The 22,500-nt window shown below is 44.6% G+C and overlaps 1 protein-coding gene across 1 annotated transcript in view; it reads right to left on the bottom strand.

Moving 5' to 3' along the window:
• LOC307244631 (cadherin-7-like) overlaps positions 1-22,500 on the bottom strand; it is a gene marked incomplete at both ends in the record, with an annotated part of 143,361 nt that overhangs the window by 27,910 nt on the left and 92,951 nt on the right. The window contains 4 exons of the mRNA XM_080019885.1: positions 8,266-8,387; positions 13,513-13,649; positions 19,086-19,339; positions 21,619-21,806. Coding sequence (XP_079876011.1) covers positions 8,266-8,387; positions 13,513-13,649; positions 19,086-19,339; positions 21,619-21,806 — 701 coding nt within the window. The remainder of the gene's footprint in view (positions 1-8,265; positions 8,388-13,512; positions 13,650-19,085; positions 19,340-21,618; positions 21,807-22,500) is intronic.

Raw genomic sequence — 22,500 nt, 5'->3', positions numbered from 1 at the left:
TTATCTATCTATCCATCTATCCATCCATCCATCTATACATCTATCTATGTATACATCTATACATCTATACATCTATCTATCTATCTATCTATCTATCCATCCATCCATGCATCTAAAAAGTCTAAAATCTGCTTTCACATGTTCAGTAAAGTCCTCTCTCACTTCTCAGTGGTGTTGATAATTAATGAAAGCGTTTGGCCGTAGAGAGAATAAACACACATATGAATAAATAGATGAAGAGATGTACGGACGAGTACAGATGGATGAATACGTAACTAATGTCACAGAATTGGAAATAATGCATCTATCAACGTACACTTGTGGCGTCAGCGGCAGAAAGCTACAGAAAGCTGCAGAAAGCTGCAGAGGACACGGCCCAACTTTAAAAACAAGCTGACAGCTCCTCCGTCTGACGCTGTTCAAGCACCGACGCTCAACCACTTCCAAGTCCCCAAACTGGTCTGAGGAGCTTGAGGAGCCTTCACATGCAGCGTCTTTAGTCCGTTGGAATGAACCCTGGTGCGTTTTCACCCCAGGGGTGGTTCCTTTGGGCAGGCGTGAACGCGGGAATCGATCTCCAACAGAACCCTGGAGTGGGTCCTTCATGGTGACAACACAACTACAACTGATTCCAGCAGATTGAGGGACGTCAACCCAGCACACTGGCCCTTTCTCAATGTGTGTTCTTGTCTGTACTTGTGTACTTGTGAAGCGTCATCAGTCGCAGCCCAAGTACTGTTCCGATTTAAAGTATGCATCAAGCCAAGTCCAGTCCAAAGCCAGGATGTGGACTTGCTCCTCCCATTTTATGGAGGATGCATGGGTGGTGACTTGTATGGACTTGGGACAGACAAGTATCCCACAATGCATTTGGCAGAATGACCGTCCTGTGTCCTCCCGTCCCCTGGAGTCTGTACTCCCCAGTCAGTACTCCCCAGTCACTACTCCCCAGTCACTACTCCCCAGTCACTACTCCCCAGTCACTACTCCCCAGTCTGGACTCCCCAGTCTGTACTCCCCATTCTGTACTCCCCATTCTGTACTCCCCAGTCTGTACTCCCCAGTCTGTACTCCCCAATCACTACTCCCCAGTCAGTACTCACCAGTCTGTACTCCCCAGTCTGTACTCCCCAGTCAGTACTCCCCAGTCTGTACTCCCCAGTCAGTACTCCCCAGTCAGTACTCACCGGTCTGTACTCCCCAGTCAGTACTCACCAGTCAGTACTCCCCAGTCAGTACTCCCCAGTCAGTACTCCCCAGTCAGTACTAACCAGTCAGTACTCCCCAGTCAGTACAAACCAGTCAGTACTCCCCATTCAGTACTCCCCAGTCCAACTTGCCAAGTCTCAACTACCAAGTCCGCAAGTCTGGACTTTGCGTACTTGGTATTGAGAAACGGCGACTGTGTTGTGTAGTATTGGTCGCGGGCGGGGCATTTGTTTACATACCCTCGCTCTCTCTCCCTCTCCATCTCTCTCTCTCTCTCTCTCATCGTTCTGACATTCCTGTCGTTTCATCTCCACCTCCACTCAGCACCTTCAACCAGCTGATAATTGGTGAACTGACGAGTGTTGATGTGTTCGCTTTATTTTTATCTATTTAGAAAAAATGTCAAATACTAGAAATCAGTTTTGTTTTTTTCCGCCAGGAGAGCGGCTCGGCGTCTGGATCACGCATTTTCATTTCAATTCATTTAGAAGGTTATGGATCACACCACAGGTCATTTCCCTCAAATCCAAATTTGACTTCAATATTTTGTTGTTAATATCAAACAGAATTAACTTGAAACTGAAATTAATGAGAAAAGTAAAACAGTGGAGGTGCAAAAAAAGGGTAAAAAAAATAAGATAAAGTTAAAATTGGTAACCAAAGGTTACCAAGGTTTATCCCTTGTTAAGGTTGTTTTTTTTAACCACAGAATGTGTGTTGGTCAAAAATTCTTCTTCTTTATATTATTTGTATTTACGTTTATTTACATAGTAGTAATATTAAGGTAACATTTAAAAACAATGAGTTTGCATCATCATCAAAAAAAACAACTTAAAATAATGAAATCCTGGAATTATTGAGGATTAAAATGTTTTTTGGGGTAAAAAAATAAAGCAAGAAAACAATTTTAGGGTCAAAAACAAACAAAAAAGTCCTTTCAATCGAAGAAAGCGCTGTGAAAAGTGGGGCATTATAACAATAATCACTCTAATTATATGCAATATGCATGAATAATAATAATAATAATAGTAATAATAATAATAATAGTAATAATAGTAGTAATAATAATAATAATAACAATAATAATAATAATAATAAACATAATAATCATAATCATAAAAGTAATAATAACATAATTTCCATTTCATCTTCTATTATTATTAGAATTATTGTTATGTTGTTGTTTATTTTATTTTATTGTTAAATATTTTTTTTGTGTTATACCCAGTCCACTTATTTTTAACTTTGCAGTAATCTACTATGTAAATTGATTTAATGTATTCGTTTATAGCGTTGCTATGCTGACCCCAGGAACAACAACGGCTACCTTGGCACAACTTAACAACGATCCAAATAAAACAAGAAACAATTTTAATCTGAATGATTTCCCGGGTCGAACGTATACACTCCATAAACATAAAAAAAGGAGTAAAATTGAGTTTTTATGACGAGTCCTGTGATCAAACGGACCATAAACCTGTTTGTTTGTATAGATTTGAGGAGCTCTAACACACACACACACACACACACACACTCCCCCCACTCCTCCACCCAGAGGCACTTGCACCCCATCATAACATCAATTATTGTTCCGGCAGAAGACAGACGCGCCGATGATCCGGAACAAGTGGAGTCTCCGGAGAGACAGCGTGCGGCTGCATGGCCTTAATGAGGCCTGAACACACAGGAAAAAAAGAGAAAAAAGACATGAACCCAGCGGCAGGTTGGTCCGAGCCCAAGCTGCTCCAAGCTGCTCTCCCTTAATCCATGCTACGCAGTGACGGAGCCACGGAGCTACGCAGTGACGGAGCCACGGAGCTACGCAGTGACGGAGCCACGGAGCTACGCAGTGACGGAGCCACGGAGCTACGCAGTGACGGAGCCACGGAGCTACGCAGTGACGGAGCCACGGAGCCACGGAGCCACGGAGCTACGTAGAGACGGAGCTTCCAAACCCCAAACCTCCCCTGGCCGCAACTCGCAACCGATACGTTATTATTTTGTCCCCCTGTCGCGGCAGCGAGCGAGCCAATGGGCGCCATGGGCGGATGGCGGGTGGGGGGCGGGTGGATGACAATGCTCCCTGGGAGGTGGAGGCGTCTGGTGAGCGGAGCTGGTTGTATTTCCCCGCTGCTGCTGCCGAGGGAAAACGAGTGCATGGGAAACATTTTAATTAGGGAGCTGGGAAAGGACGGGTGGAGGGTCGGGAAGGGTTGGTGGAGGGTCGGGGAAGGGTTGGTGGAGGAGTGGTGGAGGGTCGGGGAAGGGTTGGTGGAGGGTTGGTGAAGAGTTGGGGAAGGGTTGGTGGAGGACTGGTGGAGAGTTGGGGAAGGGTTGGTGGAGGACTGGTGGAGAGTTGGGGAAGGGTTGGTGGAGGACTGGTGGAGAGTTGGGGAAGGGTTGGTGGAGGGTTGGTGGAGAGTTGGGGAAGGGTTGGTGGAGGGTTGGTGGAGGGTTGGGGAAGGGTTGGTGGAGGACTGGTGGAGAGTTGGGGAGGGGTTGGTGGAGGGTTGGTGGAGAGTTGGGGAAGAGTTGGTGGAGGGTTGGTGGAGAGTTGGGGAAGGGTTGGTGGAGGACTGGTGGAGGGTTGGGGAAGGGTTGGTGGAGGACTGGTGGAGAGTTGGGGAAGGGTTGGTGGAGGACTGGTGGAGGGTTGGGGAAGGGTTGGTGGAGGACTGGTGGAGGGTTGGGGAAGGGTTGGTGGAGGGCTAGTTGGTTGGTGAAAGGCTGGTGGAGGGTGGAGGGCTGATGGAGGGGAAGGAAAGGTGGAGGGACGGAGGGTGGAGGCCTGGTGGAGGGCTGACAGCTGACCAGTGCTCCCAGTCTGACTAACAGGCAGCTGACAGCTCGTTGTGATTCAGACGCTGTTTCCAAATTGAAATGTCAACCTCCTTTTTATAGTGTGTGTGTGTGTGTGTGTGTGTGTGTGTGTGTGTGTGTGTGTGTGTTTCAGGTTGTAAAAACGTGGAATTTGCATTGTGTCTCAATCCATTACTCTGTCTGCGCTCCACCTTCCCTGTGCTCCACCCTCCCTGCGCTCCACCCTCCTTGCGCTTTAGTTGGAGGCTTCACCCAAAACTGGATTCAAACACGTTGAAATAATGATCTTTAAATATAAACATAAATTTAAATATAAATATTATAAATTGAAAAGTAAATATAAATATAAAAATAAATATAAATATGAATATAAATATAAATACAAATACAAAAATAAATATCAAAATAAATATAAATATAAAAATAAATATAAATATAAATATACATTAACATCAATGAGCCGTATGCCCTCGTTTGGCCGACCATTAAGGGAAGTGGCTGCTGCTGCTCACTTCCTGTCCGCGGTGACATAAGCAAACGGGCGGCGCTCCATCTCCCGAGCTCCCCGTGTTGTAAACCCGTCGTCTGAGTCTTTTCCACCCGGTGAATATGAGATTCAACAGAAAAACTTCTCCCGGCGGCGGACGCTTGGAAAGCACTGTGAAGAGGCTTTTATGCTGCGTTCACATGCGGTCAGCGGCAGAGCGGCGATAATAACCATCATAACCTTCGTGTGCCTTTCATACACCACATGCGGCTCAAAGTGCTTCTCGTTAAGAGAAGGCCTCCTGCCAATCGGAAAGAAAAGCCCCGACTGAATGTGACGCTCGACCTGCCTCACTCCCAACGACGTTACTTTGAATGCAACGCATTTCTTTGCTTGTGTCTAGTCCAAGTCAAATCCTTGAATTCTCCGGGCGGTGCAGAAAAGCTTGAATAGCGCTGAATTAAAATCAAAAAAGATCAACTCAACACAAACCGAGCGATGCCCCGTGGACAGTCAATGAAGACAGTTCTACAATTCCTTCAAAACTAACATTTCTCGAAAGACGACTGAAGTACGTGCAACCGGTTAGATGTAGCTGCCTTCGTGAGTTAGTGACAACTAATAATATAATATATATAATATATAATATATCTACAACTCATGTGGCTGTAACTGTCTTTAACGCCTTGTCAATGAAATTGTGGTGAATTTCAACTGGGAATCATTTTAGCTGGGGACCCGCGGGAACCTGTCGGAGGACCCCTGGGGGGAGCACGGAGCCCACGTTGAGAACAGACCGCCGGTCTAAACGGATGGGTGTGACGTGGCGGCGGTCTGCGGGTGGTGTACGGGCGGTGTCAGAATGGGCGGCGGGGGGCGTGTTTGCTGTCAGCCGGTCCTGTGTTCCAGGCGTTCCAGGCCTGTACCTTTCCTTTTAGCCCTTCCAGGCGTTCCAGGCGTTCCAGGCCTTGGGGAACCAGCTCCAGCTGAGCTACCACATCACTAACACCGCAGTAATTATCGCCTTGCTACGCCTGTTTCCTGCTGATGGTGCTGCCGTGGAGCCTACACCCCGCCCCCGCCGGCTCCTGCTCCATCATTCATTCATTCATCAGGTGCCGTTTGGGGGGAGGTGGAGCAAATGACCTGCTGTTTTTCTCCGATTTGGGTGAAATTGATGGATGGATTGGTCCAAATGCAAACAGTGCGATAGTGGAGGACGAGCACAGAGGACTGAAGGACTGGAGGACTGGAGGACTGGAGGACTGGAGGACTGGAGGACTGGAGGACTGGAGGACTGGAGGACTGGAGGACTGAAGGACTGGAGGACTGGAGGACTGGAGGACTGGAGGACTGGAGGACTGAAGGACTGGAGGACTGGAGGACTGGAGGACTGGAGGACTGGAGGACTGGAGGACTGGAGGACTGGAGGTGTCTGTGTCACGTCCAAACAAATGATGGACAATGTACTGTCACACTTATCTCTGCGTGTGGGGAGAAGGGTCTCATATGTTTGTATCAAATATTTTTTCTTATTTACCTTATCATTGAAGGCTCATACCCTATACAGCAGGGTGCATGAGATAGACAGACAGGCAGACAGACAGACAGACAGACAGACAGACAGACAGGCAGACAGGCAGACAGACAGACAGACAGACAGATTTCCCTATTATTTATATTTATATTTAAATTGTACATTGTCCGACAGTGCAACCAAAAAAATCACGGGTAACATCTGGTTCAGCAACAAACAGAAAACAAACATTAAGCAGGAAACAGCAGCTCTGCAAAGACGTTGGGAATATGAAATATGAAACATTGCTCCCGTGTTTTCATGCACAAAAGGAGAAGAAAATGCACGTGTTGAAATACCTAAAAAACAATAAAAACATTACATCTGCAAATTAAATCAGTTGCTGTTGGGCCGCCGCCTCCTGCGAGCGCTGACAAACAACAGAGAAATATGAATGCAAGTAACATGTTTAAGAGCTGCCTGAAGTAATGCATCAGCAGGATCGTGGCCCGTGCTCCCTCCTTCCCTTCCTCTGCCTCTGATTGCTTTTCTTTTTTTCCTTTTCCCAAAACGCACCAGGAGACGAACGGCCGGCGTGGAATCACAAGTCATACAGGCCAGCGCTCATGTCTCCAGATCCTGATCCCTGGAAACAGACTTTTAAGTCAGTCAGCCAGCCAGCCAGCCAGTCAGCCAGTCAGTCAGTCAGTCAGCCAGTCAGTCAGCCAGTCAGCCAGTCAGCCAGTCAGCCAGTCAGTCAGTCAGTCAGTCAGCCAGTCAGCCAGTCAGTCAGTCAGTCAGTCAATCAGTCAGCCAGTCAGTCAGTCAGTCAGCCAGTCAGTCAGCCAGTCAGTCAGTCAGTCAGCCAGCCAGTCAGTCAGTCAGTCAGTCAGTCAGTCAGCCAGCCAGCCAGCCAGTCAGTCAGCCAGTCAGCCAGTCAGTCAATCAGTCAGCCAGTCAGTCAGTCAGTCAGCCAACCAGCCAGCCAGTCAGTCAGTCAGTCAGTCAGCCAGTCAGCCAGTCAGTCAGTCAGTCAGCCAGTCAGCCAGTCAGTCAATCAGTCAGTCAGCCAGTCAGCCAGTCAGCCAGCCAGCCAGCCAACCAGTCAGCCAGCCAGTCAGTCAGTCAGGGTCAGTCACTGAGTCAGGTCGTTCGTTCTTCGTTCGTTCGTTCGTTCGTTCGTTCGTTCGTTCGTTCGTTCGTTCGTTCGTTCGTTCGCTCGTTCGTTCGTTCGTTCGTTCGTTCGTCCGTTCGATCGTTTGTTCGTTCGTCCGTTCGTTCATTTCTTCGTTCGTCCGTTCGTTCATTTGTTCGTTCGTTCGTTCGTCCGTTCGATCGTTTGTTCGTTCGTTCGTCCGTTCGTTCATTTGTTCGTTCGTCCGTTCGTTCATTTGTTCGTTCGTCCGTTCGTTCATTTGTTCGTTCGTCCGTTCGTTCATTTGTTCATTCGTCCGTTCGTTCGTTCGTCCGTTCGATCGTTTGTTCGTTCGTCCGTTCGTTCATTTGTTCGTTCGTCCGTTCGTTCATTTGTTCGTTCGTCCGTTCGTTCATTTGTTCGTTCGTCCGTTCGTTCATTTGTTCATTCGTCCGTTCGTTCGTTCGTCCGTTCGATCGTTTGTTCGTTCGTCCGTTCGTTCATTTGTTCGTTCGTCCGTTCGTTCATTTGTTCGTTCGTCCGTTCGTTCATTTGTTCGTTCGCTCGTTCGTTCATTTGTTCGCTCGTTCGTTCATTTGTTCGTTCGTTCGTTCGTAGTTGTTCATTCATTTGTTCAGTTATGTAGTTACTGTAGCTGCTCAATTTGTTCTTTCGTTGGTTAGATGTTTGTTCGTTTGTTTTCGTATATTTTGTTCTTTTTTGTGAATGCTCCACCATGTTGACAGTTTACTGACCATAACTAGCCATGCTGCTTTAGTTAATTCACCTTGTGCATGTGGCGTACCCCGCCACCAACAAAAAAAATGCATATAGAGGAGCACCTACAGTATATAACGCAGATACAATGAATTTCTTATAGCTAGCTAAATAAAGTGAAAATACTGGATTGTCTATAGACACAAAAAAATAAAAATAATAAATATAGATATATATATACTGTGTATACTGACATATCCACCATTTTTTATTGTTAGATTTAGTGTCTACACTCTTGTGGTCATTATTGTACATTATCGAACATATTTAAAATAAAATAAAAGATAAATTCTGTCTATCCATCCCCGCTGCCTCCCTCACCGTTCCAGTCTTGGCGTTCTCACACAGCAGCGTCTCGTAGTCAATGGCGAACACCGGGGCGTTGTCGTTGATATCCAGCACCGTCACCAGGGCCACGCCCTTCCCAATCTGGGTGGGGTCATCTGGAGGGCGGAGGAGAGGGAAAGAGTGTGAGAGGAGAAAAAAGACAAGAGTCTATCTGCATGTTTGTCCATATCCTTATTTGTATTTATACAGTATTTTGTCAATTTTTTCGATCTTCACTTATTTGTGTATACCCAGCTTAATATATTGAACAACAATGTTTTAAATTCATCTTCACTTATCTCTACATTTATTTTTGAACTACATTATTTACACTACACTTATCTGTTGTAATTTGAGGTTATCTATAGGCCCATGTATCTTTATATGAATTATTTTTTAAGAAATGTTTTTTTTATTTTCGGTAACATTCACTCAGATTTAAATATGTATAAATATACTGTATACTGTATATACTGTATATACTGTATATACAGTATATATTCAATATAGATTTTTGATGGCATCATTTATATTTTATGTTCTATTTATATATGTTGTCTTTCGTTTGCTTTGCAATGTTAATGCATGTTTCCCATGTTAATAAAGCTTTGAATTAAATTGAATAAAGACAGAGAGAAGGATTGAGAGAACGAGGGATGGAGGGAAATGTTGATGTCTCGTCGTTGGACCAACTCTCTTTCCAGCACTTTTTGTTCCAACCTTTGTGGTTTATTCACTCGCCCACTTTATGGAATATTGATCCATCACTCTCTCTCCCTCTCTCTCTCCGTCCCTCTTGATTTTTAATTAATCGCTAAAGGTCGAACACAAAGGAACCGCGGCGACGGGAACAATGCCAAAAACAAAACAAAACAAAATGCTGCTGTCATGATTCTGTTTTTTTACCTGGATCTTAATCAGAATCAGGATTTGGATCAGGATATATTGATATGGATCTGTATATGGATCTTAGTCAGGATATATAAATATATCCATATGTCTATATCTAGATATAGATATCTAGATATAGATATAGTTATGGATGTAGATCTTATTTGGATATGGACCTGATATGGATATAGATTTGGATCTGGTAGAATCTTCTGCCCGAACGTGAGTAAAGAACCGATCTGATCCAATCTGACGGATAAACATCCGATCGCTGCTTTGTGATTCATTGAGCCTGGCATCTCCAGGACGCCGTGATGCCGTGACACCGGACATTCAGGGACGGACGACGATCTGATGATGATGGAAGAAGGAGAAAGGACGCTGGTCGCCCGGGGCAACAGAGTTGTTGTCGTCGGAGTTGGAGAGAAGGCGAGATGAGCAACAAGATTGAGGCGTGGAAAGAAAACGTCCCGACGACCGGAGAGAATGGAGACGAACGGAGAGACGAACGGAGAGAAATGAGTCACGTTGAACGCATTGTGGGGCATTGCTGTGCACATAAATTTATATATAAAGCTTTCTGGTAAAATATCCCCAAAAATATTGAAATCTTAAACAAAAGTATTCAAATAGGAAGGAGCAAAAATTGCCAAAAAGGCAAATAGTCAAATATAGAAAAATCTAGAAATCTAAAACAAAAAGAGATGAATAAAATGCATAAATTGCCAAATCTAAAAAAATAGCTAAATAAAAAAGAAAACAGCAAAATAAACAGATAAAATACCCAAATAATAAAATAAAAAGACATTTACAAATATACAAAGAAAATTCAAATAAAGAACTACAACTGAATCACCAATTAAAGAACGAAAACGAGCCAAATAAAAAAAAAATAATTTGCCAAATAATACCAAACGACAGAATATACGTAGAATGGGGTGATTCTATGCACAGGACCGGTGAAGCTAAAAGACTAAGTGGCCACATGATTACTAGTATGGCTGAGTAAAAAACATAAATGTAATCTATATTTATTTTTATCTAAAGAGAAACTCCCTCCATTCAGCATCCCTCCATCCCTCCATCTCTCCCTCCCTCCATTCTCCATCCCTCCATTCTCCATCCCTCCATCCCTCCCGTCCTTGGAGCTGCCAGGAGACCAGCACCTTCCACGTTGCATCGCTGTGCCGTGGGGAAAGAGAGCCAGAGCGCCAGGTCTTAGTCAGCACCTCCTCGTCATCCCTCCCTCCTTCTCATCCCTGCTTCCTCCTCATCCCTCCCTCCTTCTCATCCCTGCTTCCCTGCCACGCATGCCGCACGCACGCCAGGGCCCAGGGAGGCCTGGAGGTCAGTGCGTCCGCCCCACCAGAGAATTAACATTCCCCGACAGCCCTGCCGCGACCCTGGCGGCTGCTCGCTGGATGGTGAGCGTGCAATGAGTGTGTGTGTGTGTGTGTGCGTGTGTGTGTGTGTGTGTGTGTGTGTGTGTGTGTGTGTGTGTGTGTGTGTGTGTGTGTGTGTGTGTGTGTGTGTGTTGGTGTGTGTGTGTGGTGGGGGCGTTGGGTGGAGTGGCATGGGAGTAGCAGCGGTGGCGGTGGTGGTGAACTGGTAGTCGTGATTCATCCAGATGAAAGAAAGGACAGAGGCGACCACGAGGTTCTGGATCCAAATGAATTCCAACAAACAGCGGCTGCCGAGCGGCTCAAGGCCGCTGGACGCGCCTTCCTCACGTGTCAGGGCCACGTCCTCGTACCTCCAAGCAGCTGGAGAGCTGCTAGGGAGCTGTGCAAATTCCAAAGTCCACGCACATTGAGGAAAGATAATGAGACCATCTGACTCTGGTCCCACAACGCAGCCGTTCTCTTGCGTAGCAATTTATAGCTTGGCAGAGGAAATGGATTAAATTGTACCAAATTTTCAATTCTCTCATGGGACCGCCCATTCAAATGTCAACCAATAGTGACCGATAGCCATGGCAACCAACAGACATTGCTATTGGTTGACAGTAACCAGGAGATATTGTTGATTATTGTTAATGAACAATAGCCATTGCACCCATTTCATGATTTTGCCAATGTCAGTGAAAGTTCACCAAAGTTGAACTCTACACGGCAGCAACTTGAAGAGCGTTCACTGAGCAAGATGACTGCATCTTAAGTCATTACACTCGCTGCAAGATGTGTCACGTAATGTCAAATATCTTGGTGGAAGCTCATATGTAGAGGGGCTGTACGAATGGCGCTGGTTTCAGGGTAGAGGTGGACTGTACCCGACATCAAAACATAGGTAACAGCGAGGCCCAGTGGCACTAAGCCATGATGGAGGTTTGGTTACAGTAACGGCGATGGTAATGGTGGTTATTTCATTTTACTCCGTTTCCTTATGGAACGTTTTCATCTTCATCTCCGCCGCTCTCCTACCCTCCTCTCTTACACCACCCTGCTTGAGCTAAGCTCCTGATGTCTTTGCATCTGCGCAAGGCCCCTGCCGAGGCCGCTGAAGTAACGACGACATGAAGCAGAAACTCGTTGAAGAAGTGGAAACGACGAAACGTCTTCACAGTCAACTTCAAAACATATCAATTAGAGTAATATGTAACAGGATTGTGGCTTTGAACGTCAATAGACTAAATGTTGTCATGAGCTGTCTGTCTTTGACCCGGCGACACCAGCTATCAACGTGCTATCACCGTAGGCTAACCTCATTCGCTCGTTACAGGAAGCTAAATGGAACATGATCGCATCACGGCGCCTTCATAATCTGATTTGCTCAGAATTGCTCCCGGCGTGTAATTTTAAGGCGATGAACGTGTCACGGAATAAAATTATGTGGAAAGTAAAACGTTACAGTAAGAACGGCTGGGTTGAAGCACGAACTGCATCAAATCGCAGAAATGGGCCAGAGCCGCTGTTTAATTGTTTTCTGATTCATTGAGACTGAAAAAAGACAACAATTGATCAAAAGTGGCGAAGAATCTCTGATCCGCTGCAACAAAGACAGGTAGGTGTCTGACCAGGGTCCGGGTGCCTTGAAATGTTCAATTTTTGCGGCAAATTTTGGTTCAACACCGAGACCGGAAGCCACTGTTTCTAGGGAACTGACAAGCTAGAGTTATTGGAACCTCGTTCAAAAGTGAGTCAAGAATTCAATCGTATTTTGATAATAATGATGTTATCAACACCATTTCAATTTCATTATTATCAAAACTCCTCTCTTAAAACTTTAATTCAATCATATATATATGATAATGACTTGATGAATGCCATTCCAATATTACCATTACTGTAATCTTGTTTAAAAACGAAGCAAACAAATTAAATCATACTACATATTTGCAATATTGGAACCCCAAGCTTAAAAATAGTAAATACCATAAATGGCATTAATACAGTGGTACCTGGACTTACGACTGTAATTGGTTCCTTTATGAACGGTCGTATGTTAAAACAGTCGTATGTCGAAGCAATTTTTCCCATATGAATTATGAAATCATGAAAGGTGAAAATAAACAAAATACACAGAACATACAGTAAATATGAAGAAAATATCCATAAGCCACAAACAACATGCACACACCATGACTGCTGACTGACTGCTGACTGACTGCTGACTGACTGCGGACTGGCTGCTGACTGACTGCTGACTGACTGCTGACTGACTGCTGACTGGCTGCTGACTGGCTGCTGACTGACTGCTGACTGGCTGCTGACTGACTGCTGACTGACTGCTGACTGGCTGCTGACTGGCTGCTGACTGACTGCTGACTGGCTGCTGACTGACTGCTGACTGGCTGCTGACTGACTGCTGACTGACTGCTGACTGACTGCTGACTGACTGCTGACTGGCTGCTGACTGGCTGCTGACTGATTTGCAGTTGGCCCCGACACGCCAACAGTATCTTGGATTAGTGGTAAGTAGATGCAGTCGTAAGTGCAGGTACCACTGTGTAATAATTACGTCATTAAAACCATACCTATGTTTGCATTATAGTTGTACTACCTATTACTACTATAGTAGCACTAGTTTAAAATGAAGTAAATAACTTATGTATATATCATCAAATGATTAACATTGTGTGTTACCATATCCACTATGAATAAATGCATATCCATATTAATGGATGGCTTGCATGTATTCATCTGTGAACTTTGTTCTAACATTATAACATACTGTATAACATTACATACAAACGGTAAATGAGACCATTTTCTCCAAACCACATTTAAAATGAGCGATGTCTTTTCAAGATTTGTATTTCAGGTGTTAGTGGCTCTCGATGGCTATATTTGAAATGAGAGGTCTGAGTGTAACGGTAGTATTTATGTATTTGGGGTGTTAGTAGGTACTCACGGCTCTCGATAGCCAGGATGGTGAGGTTGTGGACGGAGTTGGCCTCGCGGTCCAGGGGTTTGGCCGAGCTGATCACTCCGCTGAGGGCGTCCACGTTGAAGAAACGCTCCAGGTCCGTGTTCCGGTCGATGGAGTACCTGCAACACCGTCACTCTTAAGAATTTCAATATTTAATATTCGCGGAACTTGAACTTAAGGCATTACATGTGACTTTAAGTATACTCTTTAAACTATACTTAAGTTAAAGTTCAAACATATATTATTTTGGGGAACTTAAACCGTCACTCCTTGGGACTAAACTGGAACTTTTTGGTTTACAAGTTGTGGTGTGGGGGGGTGTGGTTTAAGCAGCCACACCTGTCTTGCATCTAAGTAATTGGGCCCAGGATCAGGGTGGCTGTACACCTGGTGCTCATCAGAGCGCTCAACGAGCACGGGCTTAATCCCTCGTCCCCACACACAGGAGAGGAGCCCTTGTCATGACATGTGTCCATCTGCTGCGGGCTTGTTCCCTCTGGCCCACGCTCTATGATAAACTGGTGCCTTTCAACACCGTTGCCTGTGTCTCTGCCCTGAGAAAGCCACTGGGGTGGTGTCTGGCAGGCGGAACTGCCACACAAGTATACTTAAAGTGAGAATACTCCAAACGACTGACATAAATACCATGAGTGTACTATCTTTGATTCATTGTACTTCAAAGGAAATAATTGAGTGTACTTCTGAATCTGTGATATTATGGTGTACGCAAGAATATACTTCAAATCTATGTGAAGTGAATGTATACATAATAGATCAGAAGTAGATAAATGTGGTTTGACTAAACGTCTTATTGTCTTAACCAACTATACGACCTGATTACACCATTTCTAAGATAACAAAATCTAAACTTGAGACATAAAGGCTGAAAGAATTTATTTCCAGTTCATTTTCAGACCTTAACTTGAGCTCAGCGTTAGTTCAGGGTTCATCTTTGGTTGTGTATTATATATATTAAATATTATGTGCATTATACGTATATATACTGTATATATAAGCATTAGTTTGCTTTTCCTTCACATTTGAAGGGTTCATTTGATTGTGGCTTGGAGGACTGTATCTTCGATGGTCACACATGAAACCTGAACTTGATGCTGCTGTCATTTCATTTTCAGGGGAGTTTATTGTAAAAAACAGAAGTTGCTGCGTAGCAACTGCATCTGAATGACATGGGGCTGTATGTTCCTACTGCAAAACCTAAGTAAACTAAAGTCAGACGTCAACCAACGTAATGTGCAACTGTATATTATTGCGTCAAGCTTAGTTGATCAAATAAGTGGCCTTCAAATTTGGAAAGGGGAAGTCAGGGTGCTCAGCAGTGTTGACAACACAGTCGCTGGTGGACGCTGGTGTTCTCTGTCACACATTCAATTCTACAAATACTGGGAATGTATGTGACAGCTTCTGGTCAAAGGTGTGCCAAGTTGGGAAATGGAAAGTCCCACAAATCATCATAACATTTTGGTTTGTTCAATGTTTTTTTCATTTTTTTCACATTATGAAAGTTTAAATGTTGAGGAACCCACTTAGTAACAAACAACAGTTTTAGGATGACTAAAAACGTATACATTTTGTCAGCAAAGTAAGCTTGTTTTTGTCAGTTGTTTTGTTTCTCTGGATGTTTTCTCAGAGTTTGGGGTGAAACCATTCGCATAAACCGACGCAACACGGCGTCAACAGAGACGTGTTTTGGGAACCACACAAACGCCGGCCACTGTCTCAGAAAGGACTCAAACCACCAAGAAAGTGTCTACAAAACGAAAGATTCACAGAACAACCTACGGGATCACAGTACTATGGTCTGCCGCAACACCTGCTTTGTACTCGGGTGCGTTTGATATCTACGATACGTGTTGTTTGTGCTGGGACTGTGTGATCCTTTCAAGCTCTGTGTAGTTCAGCCCCGAACGGGACTTTGGAGGAACCCAGGAAAGCCAGTCTCGCCGGGTGATGGAGCCCTTCTTTTTGTTGTCAAGTTTTACAGTTTAATCTTGTGTTGTTTGTTAAAGTCGTCGTCTCCTGCCGCCATCAAATGTTTCCCCTTCCATGTAAGCCATAGCATAAGCTCCTCCCTCGTCAGGAGGTGCCCTGGCTGAAAAGGAGCGCACCCACTGTCCTGGCAGGTTCACAAGGCATCACACACTGGTCTGACTGTGAGGTCGTATTACAATAAGTTATTTTACAATTATTATTTATGGGTTAAAAATACTGTTTATACCTGTTCTGCACAAAAAATAACAAGCTTTAGTATCTAATTAATATTTTTTGGAATTGTGAAACATTTTTAAAATATCATATAAACGGAAAATAAAAAAATACCTGGGAGAGTATCAGATATTTACATGTGTTCTTTTTTTTGTAATCTACACACTTTACACACTTTAATTGTATTTTATATAGCTTTGTTTTGCATTTCAGTGACTCTTTTTTATCTTAAACTGTTCTATTCATATCAGATGTCATGGTTTTTGTTTTTTTTACAAATTACAAAGCATTAATATCCTAGTAGCAGTCTAGTGGGGAAGTGGGTGGGGCCGGTTGGGGGTGGAGTTAACAGCTATTGTTCCTGCCCTTTACCTGCCTCTGAAGTGTGAAAAACTATTTTTGGGGCGTTTCCTCTGCTCCAGGAGACCAGGTGTACCAACATTCAAATAAGCATATCTTCTTCAAATAGTTTCTGATGTATTTCAATGTACAACAAATCATTTGAATGCTTACAATCTGCACTTTCTTAATGTGCAAAAATAAAAAATGAAAAAAGTGATCTTGTTCTGCTTGGGACTCAAAGCATCAGACTGTGTCACATATGATGCTTACTGCCCAGTTTGTTCCTCATCAGCGAACGCAGATCACGGCCTTTCTAATTCACAAAGCAACAAATTTTTCATTCTTGAGGAAAAATTACCACTTCAATTAGCCTCTAATCAAAGGGTATTATTGCAGGGTAATGTGATTCTTGGGGCTGCATTAGTTTCACAATAATTCTAATTTCGACAGATGTAGCGCAATATATTGCGTGGATGCTAATAATGGCCACAGTAGGAAAAAAAAGAGCAATTTACAAGCTCAATGCAGCAGCAATTTGATTTTCTGATTAGGATTAGCAACAATCCAACCGGGCCAGCGTGATTCCCAGACAATATTCATTCAATGAACGCACAGATTGACTATCGCCGCGCCTCGCTTGGAGTCCTAAATGCCGCGGTGGCGTTGTGGGGGCCGGAGGTTCCGCAGGGAGCGTCCTGATCCTCTTCAAGATGGCATTTCACTTTCTGCAGATGCTGCACCTCGGAGTCCTTCCTCCATCTGGCGGAGGCTGCGTCCGGGCCACTCGGGAGCTGGATTTCAAGAGTCCAAACATTCTGTTCTGCTGCCATCTGGAGACGACGTGGAGTGGAGTGGAGTAGCTTTGGCCACTAAAGTTGATACCACTCCAAAATGGAAGTATTTTACTACTTACTAAAAGAGCTTCACAGGACGGTACATCCCTGGTACAGTTCTGGCAAAAGTGAGCGTTGAGTTGAATAAGTGAACCAGGGCTGTAGAAGGGTCATTGGGCTTCATATTGGAGGTATTGCCCTATCCTTCTAAGAGGATCTCATACGGGCCCAGCCCCACCAGGGGGCCGGAGGGGGCTTTTCCCCCTCGGTGGTATTTTCTGCCCCCCCCCCTTTAAGTTCTATTTACCCCATCACAGAGGTTCCCAACCACCAGGCCGCAGATTGGCGCCAGGGCCGCGGGCATGGGGCCTTTGCCACCGGGCCGTGAAAATGCGGGCGGCAATTGTTTCAGAAGCACTCTTAGGACGGCATATCAGCGCCAAAATCCGTGAGCGCAAATGAGATGCACGTTCGCGGATGTAGAGAGGAGCGTATCATTTTTGTGAGCGTATCACAGTATCTTGCGCAGATTATCTCTGCTCACGCGAGCAACATTACAGCCTGCGAGGAGAATACAACGCCATATCAGTGCCCGCAGCATGATCTGAGCCATTTCTTTTGTCTCCAAACAAAGCAAATAAAAACAGTGTTTTTATTTTAGATTTATTTAATTCCAAATTCAACTAAACAAAAAAAGCCCCTTGCTTCCTGTGCCATGTCACGTGTTGTGTAGCAGGAGTGTAGAAGGGTCTTACCACTCCCCAGGGTGCGGGGGAAGTGGACGCTCAAGCCGCTCAACTCAGGCTCATAGTCACAAAAATGAATCCATTGAATCGTGTCCCTGAGCACGATTACCCGACTACTTGTGTGTGTGTGTGGGGGGGGGGCATGGATGTATTAAAATGTTTTATGCATGGGTTTATATTTTGTTCTAGCAAGCACAAAACAAAAGCGGGATACTGGTTTGGCTTTTTCTATCAGAGACGTCACTGTTCCACTTAAGACTGTGGGTAGGGTAGTACTTTTCCATGGTGACAAATAAAACATGTTTTCCTAAAAACAAAATTGATATCATATGGACTTGTGGCTTCTACAGAAGTAAAAAATGATTATATATATTCTGTAATATTTAAGCAATTATTTCTAAATGTTTAAAACCCTGACAGTAATCCTAAACCTCAAAACTACAACAACTATATTCTGTGCCATTTGGTTATGTATCTTGATGCAATGGCCTCATGGGCAAAGTATTTATATTGTTATAAACCTAAAAATGAAAAGAAGGTATGGGTGACAAAGTACACAAACAACCAAACTAAGGAAAAACAATCCAAACCTGCCGCCGCAGTGGACTTACAGGTGAAGATTCCAAGACCATTCACGGAATTAAATCCGATTTTTTTATTTTACACATTGGTGGAAAGGTCTCAGACTTTAGGTTAACATATACGTTTGAGAGATTTCAGTAGAGCCTAAACTGAGAAATTGACCTTTGAACCAGGACCAGAGCTCACCTTTGAAGCCCTATACCTCAGTAATTAAGAGCTTCCAAAACAAGGTCAACTGTTTTGGAAGCTCTGGACGTGGACCTTAAGAGGGCTGGTAATGTCAATAGGGGGCGCCATGTAAAATGGCCCAACCATACACAGTAATTCGCGGTTTTGCAAATGCATATGTAAATTCTGACAAGGCAGGTATATTCCGACCAGATGACCCTTGTGAACACAATGCGTGTCGTTTTTCACTCGTACCCTTTTTTACTTTTGGTATGCAGCAATCCTCACTATGACAAATTCCTTCCTGTTTCCTCCCCACAGATTCTGATTCTGAAGGTTTGCTGGGTTAGTACGTACTTTTAGGGGTTAGGGTTAGTGTATTGTATTGTATTGTGTATTGTATAATGCCACCGTTTTATTTATCTTGAAATTAAAAATTCAATTTCCAATTTCTTTTATATTTTTATTAATTTAATATTATTGCCTATTTGATCTGATGTGAGCTGTTGTGACACTCTGGGGATGAATCAAGATGAAAAATCTAATCATCATCTAATCTTTTTTTTTTTTGACTTGCACTGTTCTGTCAACATCTGCTGTAAAACCAAATCAATATAAAAAAAATGAAGATCAATAAAATCTACTGAGCTAGCATGCCCACCTGATGGCGCTGTTGGCTGTGTCGGGGTCGTGGGCAGAGACCCTGCCGATGGACGTCCCCACCCTGGCGTCCTCGGACACCAGCATGCTGCTGAGCCGGGACGAGAAGACGGGCGGCTCGTTGACGTCCTCCACCGTCACCGTGACGACGGCCGTGTCGCTGAAGGGCCCGGCGTTCAGGAAGTTGGAGTCAATGTTTCGGTTCGTGGCCTCGATCCTCAGAGAGAAGCTGCTCTTCGTCTCAAAGTCCAGAGGCTGGAGAGGAAGAGGATGAGGAAGGAAGAGCAGAAAAGGTAGAAGAGGTGAATTGACTCCGTTCAAAGTCCATTCATTTCCATGGAAAAGTCAGATTCCGCACAAAAAACACACCTATCCTTTTCGATGAGTTCGCCCTTCTGCGCACAGCCCCGCACTTCTGTGCATTGCCACGCCCTTCGTGCATAGCCCCTCCCTTCTGCGCATAGCCCCTCCCTTCTGCTATAAGCCCTGTCTTCGTCCAAAATTGTGAAGCGTTGAATTTCTTATCCGACATTACGACTAGGAGCCACCGTTGCTAAGCAGCTGCTAAGCAGTTGCTAAGCGGCGTTGTTGGAAGCTAATTTAAACTGCTACATACACAATACACACACATATATGACCTATGTGTTAAATGTCAATGGTGCCATGTTCACCCTCAATCATATATTTTATGAATTAATTTTGCATTAAAAAAGACAAAATATTTAATAATATATTTTTAATAAGAAAATATGAAAATATGCAAAGAAAGGGTTGGCAATATTTTCAAACATTTGGCTCTAAAGGGTATTTCTTAGTGCTTTTTTTCGTGGCCTTTCATTGAGTGAAACAGAAAGAAGAGCCACGGTGTCTCAGATTAAGTGTAAAACAGCTTTATCACTGAAAAAAGCAGTTTCAAAACATCGATTTTAAAGTGGCTTCGATGGCTGTTTTCATTCATTGGTAAATATGGAGCCCGAACCACACTGTGATTTATGCTGCCTCTGCGGACCCTGGGGCCCCTGGGGCCCTTGGGGCCCGTGGGACGAGGCCAGGAGATTAGATGTGGATTCTAAAGAATTTTCACACATGACGAAAATTTTTAATAATTTGTTCGAAATTTCTCGATTTTTGTTTTCCCCAGAAATTGGCATTTTGCCTTCAAACGCCATATGCTGTGTTTGGAAATAGCACTTTGTATATTCTGCATTTGGCTATTTCTCTGTATTTTGGGATATTTCTGTATCTTTGGCTTTTAGGATGTGGATTTATTTTTTATTTCCCAGACTGTTCACCTTTTGTTTATGTTAATTGTTTGTGCAGAAACAGAAACGCACCGTGACAAATTCCTGGTGAATGAGAATGAAAGCGGCAGAATGAAGCGTTTCTCAACCCACACCATCGACTCTCAGAAGGTCCAGTCAAGTCCTCCTGAATTAAATGTGTTGTTTTCCCAGACACGTTGTCATTTTGTCGGCCCTCGGGATCCTCCGCCGTAACCCGTACTAAGGCGCGGCGCGTCTCGGAGGCGACGCCCTCATTGTGGAGGTCTCTCTATATTGTGGCTCTTAAGAGGTTTGGAGCAAAACAAACAAAAAGACCAAATTCTCCGGCGACGACCTGTCACATTGAGGCCGAGGCCGTTTGTCCTTTTCTCTGGAGAAAGAACTAAAATGTCCACTTAACCCCGTCGCCCCAGAACATCCACAACAAAAAGACTTTCTACCTTTGCATGAAGAAAAACCTCTGTATCTTTTTGGAAGGTTTCAAAGTGCAACAACCTTTTGACAACTATACTTTTTGAAATCAGCAATCAAATTACAATGGTTTGAATACGCAAGGCTTCATTTTATATCCAAGGGGGTTTCCCAAACTGCGGTCGGCGGGCCCCCTAAAGGTCCACCAGGAATGGCGAGGGGAATCCGCAGCATAATGTCATAGTTATATACAGTATATTCATGTTTGTTTAATGTGAGTGTTTTCCATCTATGAATACAGCAGTTCATGTAAACAAGCTTGGCCATTAAATACATTTTTATAAAGATTATTTTGTGTTTCCCTTTTCAACAATCAAATCGTAGTGTGGCTCAATAACTCCATGCACCGCTTAGTAAGAGAAAATATTTATTCGTGGTAAAATACATAACTGCAATTTATCTTCTCGGGCTGTTAAAGAATTTAAATAACTGATCCAGATTAATTACATGATTCAGCCAATTATTATAATTAGATGAATAATAATAATAATAATAATGATAATAATAATAATAATAATAATAATAATCAATCACGATGAATTATTCTTAATTAATTATGAAGTTATATATTTTTTTTTTATTTCATTATTTTATTATCTATCTATCTATCAGTCTGTCTGTCTGTCTGTCTGTCTGTCTGTCTGTCTGTCTGTCTGTCTGTCTGTCTGTCTGTCTGTCTGTCTGTCTGCCTGCCTGCCTGCCTGTCTGTCTGTCTGTCTGTCTGTCTGTCTGTCTCATCCATCCATCTGTGCATGCAGTCCAACCCAGTCAGAGCTGTACCTTCAGAAGGACGATGACTCCGTCCTGCGTGTCCTCGTCCGTGGTGACGTTGAAGACGCCAGGGGAGTCTCCCTCCATCACCCTGTAGTCCATCTCAGCGTTGGAGCCCACGTCGGCGTCGGCCGCCTTGACCCGGGCCACCACCGAGTGCACGGGCAGCGACTCCAGCACCGTGTGCTGGTAGTTCTCTGGAGGGGAGGAGGGAGGGAGGATGAGGGGTGAGGACGGGAGGATGGCTGTTGATCATTCCTTCCCTGCAAACATCTCAGCTTCCAGCTGCTTCCAGATGTGATTTTCTCTTTTGTTTTCAGGACCAAAGAGGAACTTGAACAACTTGACTCCAAGTGAAACGTTTTGGGATGTAATGAGTGGTTGGAGCGTTGGCCGCTTCCTCCTGCAGATGGTGTGGGCGACCCCTCTGAGGAGCGCCTGGCAGGGCGGGACCCCTGAGGAGCGCCTGGCAGGGCGGGACCCCTGAGGAGCGCCTGGCAGGGCGGGACCCCTTGAGGAGCGCCTGGCAGGGCGGGACCCCTGAGGAGCGCCTGGCAGGGCGGGACCCCTGAGGAGCGCCTGGCAGGGCGGGACCCCTTGAGGAGCGCCTGGCAGGGCGGGACCCCTGAGGAGCGCCTGGCAGGGCGGGACCCCTTGAGGAGCGCCTGGCAGGGCGGGACCCCTTGAGGAGCGCCGTCCACTCTGACATTCTATTACTCCCTTTCCTTTCTTCTGGACCTTTTTGTGGATTTAAAAGGCACTCCAAGAAGACTGGAGGACGGAGGACGGAATCAAATTCATAATCATAATCTCGCCAATCACCATGGCGGAGCTCATTACCAGACCTTTTCGTGTTCCTCACCCCGCCGTCTAAATGCTAATCTCCTCGAC

Source organism: Zeus faber (genome assembly GCF_960531495.2).
Source record: "Zeus faber genome assembly, chromosome: 19".
NCBI classification, from domain to species: domain Eukaryota; kingdom Metazoa; phylum Chordata; class Actinopteri; order Zeiformes; family Zeidae; genus Zeus; species Zeus faber.
Note: the sequence above shows the minus strand (reverse complement) of the source record. Positions and strands in the feature narration are given on the sequence as shown.